Here is a 10,418-nt window from a genome sequence, read left to right as displayed (position 1 = left end):
ACAACACTCCCCGACGTTTCCGCCACGTTTTGTATGTTCTACGTGGTCGGGGTGTGACAAGAAATGACTTATTTATTTGAACCATATATGTGTTTTTAGCAAGTCGAATTAACATTTTGTGGAAATGTTAATATTTCTAACGTGCTGTAACACCCCAAAAAATGAAAAACATGATATATAATAATAAACATAATATGATTTAAGGTAAATGGAAATGTGATACTAAAAAGGGGATTTTAAGGTTAATAGTTGCACATGTAACAAGACATAAGGGGGTAATAGGTAAATATTAATAAGTGGGGGTTAATTAGGGGAAAACCCACAAAACCCACACACTGTACGTGTGTGGATCGACCAGGAACAAGAAAAACAAGGGCTCACCCTTGTTCTCACCAAATTCACCAAATTGACAAAGGAAAATCGATGATTATCAATTGCATGTGGTAGAATTTCGATCAGTTACCCATATCCAATCAAGTGGTAAGTCGAATTTCTGGAATTGGTGAATTGTAGAACTAGGGTTTTGACCCAATCATGAAATTATGATATGATTTGTCTTGTTTAGATGATAAGAGCACTCCCTAGTGTAGGAACCATGCTTAATTTTAGTTAATTGAAAGAAAACCCACTTGGTGAAATTGTGTCATGGTTAACAAGTATCATAGTAATTATGAATTCATGTATTCTTGTTGTACGATCTTGTTTGAATTACTTGAATGCTAGACAATTTGATGTAGAATAAAGAATTTTAAGAAAATTGGTTGAATAATGATGATATATAGTTGAATTAGTAAACTATGCTTCAAATAATTGTACATTATGCTTATTTAGTGTAACGCACACAAGGTGTTTGATGAAATGCTTGAAAGAACAATTATGTGTAATATAGAGGAAATGACGAAATGAAATCGGGGTACTAAAAGAATGAAATTATGTATTTGTATAGGCGTGAAGGAAGAAGGCTCAAGTGCTAAGAAAACGGAAGGTTCACAAGATCGAGGTATGATCCGTTACATACGAAAGTTTACTTCTTTTTATTGATCGTTTGCAATTATAATGAATAACCCTTGATATAAGAATCATTCTATGTTTAATTATAGAAGTGTTAATAATGAATGGTAATCCCTTGTGGATTCGTTTAAGCTAAAAACGGACAATGCTAAGTTATGCAAAACGACCGGTTCTTTGCAACTAGGTCAATTAAGGATATGAAACCATCCGACTAGAATGGGTGGTCACGCAAGCAAATAACCGTATGCATAAGGTTCAATCCATTGAATGGATAGAGCGAAGGATTCTTAAGCTAAAAGTAATTAACCCGATGTTATCGGGTCGAATGCGGAATGCTTAAATCTCATTATGAGATTGTATGCCACACTCACTAGATGGGTAATCGAATGCGTATAAGAAACGGACGTATATAGATGATTGTAATTACCATGTTGGTATTGTGGACTAATTAAGCGCCTATACTAACTTTTTAATGTTTGGTGTTTAATGTAGGTAAATCCTCGACTTAGGTGATTGGACGACTTGGAATGTGCACACATGGTTTACGCCCGCTTCTCGCTTCCGTTGTTAAGTCCCTTTTGAATGGTCTAAGTCTTGGTCTTATGTAATCGAGTCTAGTTAGTATGTTGTCATCTTTGTCGTAGGGTAAAAATTTGGTAGATGGAAATCATGTCGTGACTAATGTGGACTTGTTTGTTCGTTTTGGGATTTTGTCAAAGATGTTTAATGTTTTAAGCTTGGGTTGTAAAACAGGTGGTTTATAATGTTAAACGAATAGGTCATGTCGAAATTTTCAAAAATATTTCCCTACTTATTTGTACGTAATTAATAGTAGGATTGGGGCATAACAAGTTGGTATCAGAGCCTAGGTTTGAGGGATTCGAGCTGGAATAATAGCGCTTGAACTCAAACCAATGGCTCTCGCGAAGGTGTGCTCGTTCCGAGATCGTCAACGAGGTAAAGTTTTAAATATTTGTTTAGTATAAGAATGTATAACTTATTCGCGGTTAATGTTATAAGCTATGTATGCTATAAAATAATGTTGGGGTAGAATAAGGGGTCTCGAGACAAACGCAGCTGGAAAATGGACTCGAGAAAGGGCCAAAATAATAAAACAAAGAACTGCTGCGTTTTGCAAAAAGGAAGCCCGTCGCCGACGGGTTAACCCCCGTCGCCGACGGCATCATTCTGTCCGACGCCCAAACTACCTGCCGACGGGTAAAAGGTGTCCGACGGCCATCATCCAAGCCCGTCGCCGACGGGTACATAGCCGTCGCCGACGGCTTATGAAATGCCGAAATGCTGAATTTGTTTTGTTTTTCATGCTTTGCGTTACCGGTTTGTCCGAAAGCTTATTTCATGGTTACGTAGCGTCTATAGTAGATTTAACAAGTGTATGTAATCGCAATTAGCAATCACAACGAGAATGGATTCGTAAGAATCGAAGGAAAGGAACCAAATGACATGGAATGGAATAAGTAAATGATAATTAATGAACAATATATATACCGAAAGTTTGTGAATTGTATTAAACAAGATATGCTATTATATAGATGGCTGATGCAAGCAACGTTAATGATAATGACGATGTGGCTAGACAAGAAGCGTTCGAGAACAAAGTTACGGAAGTAGCGGAAGGGGTTATGCAAGCAAATCTTCCACGGTTGACTCAAGAGGTAGAAAGCCGAGTTCTGGGGGTTGTGGATGCTATGATGACCAGTAAGATCGAAGAATTGAAAGAGCTAATTGAGGGGTCTAAAAGTAAAGGTAAGGAACGACGATGCACGTATAAAGACTTTATGGCGTGCAATCCGGCAACGTATGATGGTAAAATTGACCCGATCGCATGCCAAAGATGGATTTCAAATATAGAAGCAGTGTTCATTCGAAGTCGTTGTGATAACGAAGATAAGGTGATGTTCGCCACCGGCCAACTCACTTTTCAGGCAAAAGATTGGTGGGATGCACACAGTAAAGAGATAGGTGAAGAAAGGCTCCAAACGATGACCTGGCAAGAGTTTAAGGATCCTTTCATGAAATATCACTGCCCCCAGTCCGCCGTTGATAAGATTCAAGAGGATTTCTTACGCCTCCGACAGAAGAACGAGACGATAAATGAGATATCAAACACCTTCTTGGATAAGATGAAGTTTTGTGGAGAGTTTGTGCAAACTGAAAGGATGAAGATTAACCGCTTTTATGGCGTGTTAAAGGCAGAATTTAGGGAGTTCATCACTCCCTCGAAGTGTGAGACTCTTGATGAGCTCATCAACCTAGCGCGAGATAGAGAAATCGAGATCAAGAGGCAAGAAGAGCGTGGAGAAAAGAGACCCAATGAAAAAGGTGGAAATTCGACCCCGACCAAAAAGGGGAAGTATCAAGAGCAAGGAAGAAAGGATAAGTCGAAGAGTGGAATCACGCCGTGCAAGACTTGTGGGAAACTTCATACGGGGGAATGTTTGTTAGGCAAGAAAGGATGTTACAAATGCGGTAAGGAAGGACACTCATCTTATCAATGTCCGAATAGCCCAAAAACTTGCTTTAACTGTTTCGAAAAAGGGCACATCAAATCTGAGTGCCCGAAACTCCAGCAAGAGTCGAAGAAGGAAGATAAGAAACAAGAAGGTTCTAAGGCCAAGGGTAGAATGTTCCAAATTACATCCGAAGAGGCCAAGTCTCACCCGAATGTGATTTCAGGTATCTTTTTACTAAACTCCATACCGGTTTATGTTCTATTCGATACTGGAGCTACTATGTCATTTATTTCGAATGAAATTATACAACATCCGTCCTTTAAGATTGAACGAATGCCAGTGCCTTTAGAAGTAGAGATAGCCGATAGCAAGATGTATATGTTACATGAGGTTTGTAGAAATTGTAAATTCATTATAGAAGATGAAGAATTTGACATCGACCTAATACCCATGGTTTTGGGGGAATTTAAAATGATCGTGGGGATGGATTGGTTGGCGCGACACCATGCGGAGATTAACTGTGAAACTAAAGTGATGGTTATCCAAGCTCCAAGTGGAAAACAATTAAGTATTCAAGGAGAGAGAAACGTGGAAACCAAGTTGTGCACCTTGGTCCAAGCTTATAAGTATGTACTTAATGGGAGTAGAGCATACTTAGCTTATGTAGGAGATGCCCGACAAACCCTCCCGAAGCTTGAAGACGTTGAGGTCGTGAACGAATTTCCGGAGGTATTTCCGGAAGAACTGCCGGGACTCCCTCCCGAAAGGGAGATAGAGTTTCGCATCGAATTAAATCCGGGCGCGAAGCCAGTTGCGAAGGCTCCCTATAGACTTGCCCCCACTGAGATGCGAGAATTAATGACACAGTTGCAAGATCTTCTAGATAAGGGTTTCATACGCCCGAGTGTGTCGCCTTGGGGAGCACCCGTCCTTTTTGTTAAAAAGAAAGACGGGTCGATGCGCATGTGCATCGACTATAGAGAATTAAACAAACTGACCATAAAGAACCGCTACCCTTTACCTAGAATTGATGACCTTTTTGATCAATTACAAGGAGCGAGCTGGTTCTCCAAGATAGACCTGCGTTCGGGATACCATCAAGTCAGAGTACGGGAAGAGGACATTCCAAAGACTGCATTTAGAACCCGTTATGGGCACTATGAATTTCTAGTCATGTCATTCGGATTGACGAACGCGCCGGCTGCGTTTATGGATCTTATGAACCGGGTGTGCCGACCCATGCTAGACAAATCGGTAATAGTGTTCATAGATGATATCCTAGTCTACTCGCGAAGCAAAGCTGAGCATGCAAGGCATTTGCGTGAAGTACTTGAAATTCTCCGCAAGGAGAAACTTTACGCAAAATTTTCAAAATGCGCCTTCTGGCTCAGGGAAGTGCAGTTTTTAGGCCACGTGATTAATGCGGAAGGTGTTTTAGTGGACCCATCAAAGATTGATGCTGTAATGAAATGGGTTTCCCCGAAAAGTCCGACTGAGATAAGGAGTTTCCTAGGTCTCGCGGGGTATTATAGGCGGTTTATACAGGATTTCTCGAAGATAGCTCTACCCCTAACCAGAATGACGAGAAAGAAAGAAAAATTTGTGTGGGGTGAGGAACAGGAAGAGGCTTTTCGTATATTAAAGGAGAAATTGTCGAGTCCTCCGGTCCTGACATTGCCAGATGGAACTGAAGATTTGGTTGTCTATTCAGATGCTTCCCATCAGGGGTTAGGTTGTGTTTTGATGCAAAGGGGAAAGGTTATTGCTTATGCGTCGCGGCAACTAAAGCCTCACGAGGTGAATTACCCAACACACGATCTGGAATTGGCAGCAGTAGTGTTCGCCTTAAAGATTTGGAGACACTACCTATACGGTGCGAGATGTACAATTTACTCGGATCATAAGAGCCTCAAGTATTTCTTTGAACAGAAAGATTTGAATATGAGGCAACGAAGATGGCTAGAACTTATCAAGGATTATGATTGTGACATCCTCTATCATCCGGGGAAAGCAAATGTGGTAGCCGATGCGTTAAGCCGAAAAGAGTATCCGTCTCCTCTCCGTGTAAAGTCCATGAAGATGGTAGTTACGCCACGACTACTGGAAACGATACGGGAATCTCAAAGAAAGTCTCTTGGAGCAGAAGACTTAAGGAAAGAAAGGTTAAAAGGCGTTATTGATAAATTAGAAGAAAATTCGACCGGACTCAAGACGCGATTCGGCCGAATTTGGATACCCCGATTTTGTGAAGTCAAAGCCGCACTACTCGATGAAGCACATAAGTCACGATATTCGGTCCACCCTGGGGCTACAAAGATGTATCAAGACTTAAAAACCAACTATTGGTGGCCGGGCATGAAACGCGATATCGTCAAGTACGTCGCAAAATGCTTAACGTGTTCTCAAGTGAAGGCAGAACACCAAAAGCCTTACGGAGAATCACAACCATTGGGGATACCGTTGTGGAAATGGGAAGAACTAACGATGGATTTAGTAACCAAGCTTCCAAGAACGAAAAAGGGGTATGATACAATATGGGTAATCGTAGATCGACTTACGAAAAGCGCCCACTTTCTACCCATTAAAGAAGCTTATTCTTCCGAGAAAATGGCGGAAATCTACATGAACGAGGTCGTGTCTCGACATGGGGTGCCTGTGTCAATCATCTCGGATCGTGACACTAGATTTACCTCTCGTTACTGGCAAAGATTTCACGAAAGCGTGGGAACGAGATTGCACATAAGTACCGCCTACCACCCTCAAACTGACGGCCAGTCAGAAAGAACTATTCAAACACTTATTGATATGTTGAGGGCGTGTGCCTTAGATTTTGGGGGAAATTGGGATGACCATTTGCCACTGGTGGAATTTTCTTATAACAATAGTTACCACAGTGGCATTCAAATGGCGCCGTACGAATTACTATATGGAAGGAAATGTAGAACTCCTGTATGTTGGGGTGAAGTAGGGCAAAGGGAGCTCGCGCCAAGTGATTTAATAGCACTGACAAATGAAAAGATTGAATTGATTAGAGCTCGTTTGAAAGCAGCCCAGGATCGGCAAAAAGCTTATGGAGACAAGAGAAAGCGTCCTATTGAATTTCAAGTTGGAGATTTTGTACTGTTGAAGGTGTCGCCATGGAAAGGCATAATCCGTTTTCGTAAACGGGGTAAATTAGGACCTCGGTATATTGGGCCGTTTAAAATCTTGGCTCGTGTCGGAAGGGTTGCATATCGATTAGAATTACCGCCTACTCTAGACGGAATTCACAATACCTTCCACGTGTCTCAATTGAGAAAGTGCCTTGCGGATGAAACCGCGTTAGTACCTCTCGATGACATCGAGTTAGACGAGGGGTTGAATTATGTCGAAAGACCAATAGCCATTAAAGATGTCAAGGTAAAGAAGCTCCGCAACAAAGCCATCCGACAAGTGTTGGTACAATGGCAACACCGAAAGGGGTCAGAACTCACATGGGAAGCGGAAGATGAAATGAGGAGGCACTATCCATTTCTTTTTGGTATGTACACGTTTAAGATTGTTATGTCCAGGTTTCGGGGACGAAACCTCTTTTAAGGGGGGTAGACTTGTAACACCCCAAAAAATGAAAAACATGATATATAATAATAAACATAATATGATTTAAGGTAAATGGAAATGTGATACTAAAAAGGGGATTTTAAGGTTAATAGTTGCACATGTAACAAGACATAAGGGGGTAATAGGTAAATATTAATAAGTGGGGGTTAATTAGGGGAAAACCCACAAAACCCACACACTGTACGTGTGTGGATCGACCAGGAACAAGAAAAACAAGGGCTCACCCTTGTTCTCACCAAATTCACCAAATTGACAAAGGAAAATCGATGATTATCAATTGCATGTGGTAGAATTTCGATCAGTTACCCATATCCAATCAAGTGGTAAGTCGAATTTCTGGAATTGGTGAATTGTAGAACTAGGGTTTTGACCCAATCATGAAATTATGATATGATTTGTCTTGTTTAGATGATAAGAGCACTCCCTAGTGTAGGAACCATGCTTAATTTTAGTTAATTGAAAGAAAACCCACTTGGTGAAATTGTGTCATGGTTAACAAGTATCATAGTAATTATGAATTCATGTATTCTTGTTGTACGATCTTGTTTGAATTACTTGAATGCTAGACAATTTGATGTAGAATAAAGAATTTTAAGAAAATTGGTTGAATAATGATGATATATAGTTGAATTAGTAAACTATGCTTCAAATAATTGTACATTATGCTTATTTAGTGTAACGCACACAAGGTGTTTGATGAAATGCTTGAAAGAACAATTATGTGTAATATAGAGGAAATGACGAAATGAAATCGGGGTACTAAAAGAATGAAATTATGTATTTGTATAGGCGTGAAGGAAGAAGGCTCAAGTGCTAAGAAAACGGAAGGTTCACAAGATCGAGGTATGATCCGTTACATACGAAAGTTTACTTCTTTTTATTGATCGTTTGCAATTATAATGAATAACCCTTGATATAAGAATCATTCTATGTTTAATTATAGAAGTGTTAATAATGAATGGTAATCCCTTGTGGATTCGTTTAAGCTAAAAACGGACAATGCTAAGTTATGCAAAACGACCGGTTCTTTGCAACTAGGTCAATTAAGGATATGAAACCATCCGACTAGAATGGGTGGTCACGCAAGCAAATAACCGTATGCATAAGGTTCAATCCATTGAATGGATAGAGCGAAGGATTCTTAAGCTAAAAGTAATTAACCCGATGTTATCGGGTCGAATGCGGAATGCTTAAATCTCATTATGAGATTGTATGCCACACTCACTAGATGGGTAATCGAATGCGTATAAGAAACGGACGTATATAGATGATTGTAATTACCATGTTGGTATTGTGGACTAATTAAGCGCCTATACTAACTTTTTAATGTTTGGTGTTTAATGTAGGTAAATCCTCGACTTAGGTGATTGGACGACTTGGAATGTGCACACATGGTTTACGCCCGCTTCTCGCTTCCGTTGTTAAGTCCCTTTTGAATGGTCTAAGTCTTGGTCTTATGTAATCGAGTCTAGTTAGTATGTTGTCATCTTTGTCGTAGGGTAAAAATTTGGTAGATGGAAATCATGTCGTGACTAATGTGGACTTGTTTGTTCGTTTTGGGATTTTGTCAAAGATGTTTAATGTTTTAAGCTTGGGTTGTAAAACAGGTGGTTTATAATGTTAAACGAATAGGTCATGTCGAAATTTTCAAAAATATTTCCCTACTTATTTGTACGTAATTAATAGTAGGATTGGGGCGTAACACGTGCGCGTTAGAATTTCTGTCATTTTAACATGATTGTTAAAAAATGGTTAAAATACAAATGCTTTGAAATGTTTTATGTAAACATTTTATATAAGTAATTTGTTAAAGCATTGATTTTAATGCTTTGTATGATTTAGAAATAAAAGGTCATACATTGAAGTTGATGTTTGATTGACTTCAAGAATTAAATCACTATAAAGTGATAGTGTAGTTGTGTGGGATTCATCACCAACTTTAATTTGTGATTTCTAAATCAATGTGAGTGAAATTTTAATTACTAATTAAACTCTTCATATAGTGAAACTCTTGAGTAGAGTTTTAATGGTGACATTTGATGAGTTTTATTAGAGTTTAAATATATAATTATTGAGACTCTTAACTCTTCATATGTGAAACTCTTGAGTAGAGTTTTAATGATGACATTTGATGACTTTATTAGAGTTTAAGTCTATAATTATTGAGACTCTTAACTCTTAATATGATGAAACTCTTGGGTAGAGTTTTAATGATGAAATTTGATGAGTTTTATTGATGACATTTGATGCTCTAATTTGGTCAGTTTTGTATATATAAAATGACTTAAATTTTCTAACATGTGTGTTAGAAAATGTGTATCACGAATACGAGGTTAGAGATTGTTCATAATGAACAGATATGTTTTATGTAAACATTTAGTTGCCTATGTGAGCATTAAAGATGATGAGAAATGGTTTATTTTATAGACTATATCTTTGGAAAACGTTTTATGTAAACGTTCGATTCTATAATGTGCTTGTTATAACGTTTTTTTTTCTAACATGCGTGTTAGAAAATGTTATTTGGTGAAAAACAACTTGGTGTTGTTGTGAACAAATTTAATCGTTCAAGTTTACTACTTAAATGTAGTATTTGTAACAACTTGGTGTTGTTTTGAGCATAATTGTCCAAGTTTAAAGTTTAAACACGAAATGGGGAACTTGTACTTACAAGTGCATGGAGTCTTATTGAGGGAGTACCTCAAGACATGCCATGGGACGATATTGTTGAGAAGATTTCGGTCAGATTATAAAGTGTTGAAGATAAAAGCACTTTGCTATTTGATGTCTACATATTGTCTATGCTTCCGTTTAAATTTCCAAAAGTGATTGCCACTTATGATTTAGTTTCCAATGTATTTTATTGTTTTGTGTTCAATATCTTCGGATAACACATGCAATTTTTTACAAAGAAATAAATCACTAATGGTTGTGACGTATAAATTATTTTTGTGGAAAATAATTATAACGTCGGTTATACATTGTTTAAAAGAATATGATTTTAAACGGATAGCACATGAAAATACTTGGATATAAACAACTTGAGAGTTGTTACATTGACTAAAAGTCAAAGACTAAACATCAAATGTATAACCACATCATGAATGAGTAATGAAAGAACGTAGTGAGTGTATTGAGATGAAATACACTAACGACATTCATGTCGCATACTTCATTAGAAGTCGTTGAAAAATTCACAAGTGTGAATTCTAACATATGAAAGTAAAAGTACTATATGTTATTGTATATCTTTAATAAATCTTGCGAGATTTATAAGTAGATGCGTCTACCACTTGATTATTGTTAGATCTATATGGAGATTTTACCTTCATT

General features: G+C 38.2%; 1 protein-coding gene across 4 annotated transcripts; it reads left to right on the top strand.

Moving 5' to 3' along the window:
* Positions 1 to 355: 355 nt before the first annotated feature.
* LOC110866367 lies at positions 356 to 8,743 on the top strand. 4 transcript variants are annotated; one of them, XM_022115532.2, is made up of 5 exons: positions 356 to 480; positions 947 to 1,000; positions 2,565 to 3,708; positions 7,875 to 7,928; positions 8,432 to 8,743. In XM_022115532.2, exons 3-5 carry the CDS (start codon positions 2,565 to 2,567, stop codon positions 8,446 to 8,448), a joined length of 1,215 nt encoding a protein of 404 aa, XP_021971224.1. In that variant the 5' UTR covers positions 356 to 480; positions 947 to 1,000; the 3' UTR covers positions 8,449 to 8,743. The 4 variants fall into 4 exon arrangements, 1 of the variants encoding a protein (XP_021971224.1); XR_002551373.2 differs by lacking the exon at positions 2,565 to 3,708 and having other exon boundaries at positions 8,432 to 8,449; XR_002551371.2 differs by lacking the exons at positions 2,565 to 3,708; positions 7,875 to 7,928; positions 8,432 to 8,743 and adding an exon at positions 1,504 to 1,592.
* Positions 8,744 to 10,418: the final 1,675 nt, after the last annotated feature.

This window comes from Helianthus annuus, chromosome 7, assembly GCF_002127325.2.
Source record: "Helianthus annuus cultivar XRQ/B chromosome 7, HanXRQr2.0-SUNRISE, whole genome shotgun sequence".
NCBI classification, from domain to species: domain Eukaryota; kingdom Viridiplantae; phylum Streptophyta; class Magnoliopsida; order Asterales; family Asteraceae; genus Helianthus; species Helianthus annuus.
The sequence above is the reverse complement of the archived record's forward strand: the minus strand, read 5'-3'. Positions and strand labels throughout refer to the sequence as shown.

Excerpts from the sequence above, each read along its gene's own strand:
- LOC110866367 (XM_022115532.2), top strand. The coding sequence starts at position 2,565 with ATGGCTGATGCAAGCAACGTTAATGATAATGACGATGTGGCTAGACAA. Across the intron at positions 3,709-7,874 it reads TCACCCGAATGTGATTTCAG|GCGTGAAGGAAGAAGGCTCA; the intron begins GTATCTTTTTAC and ends GTATTTGTATAG.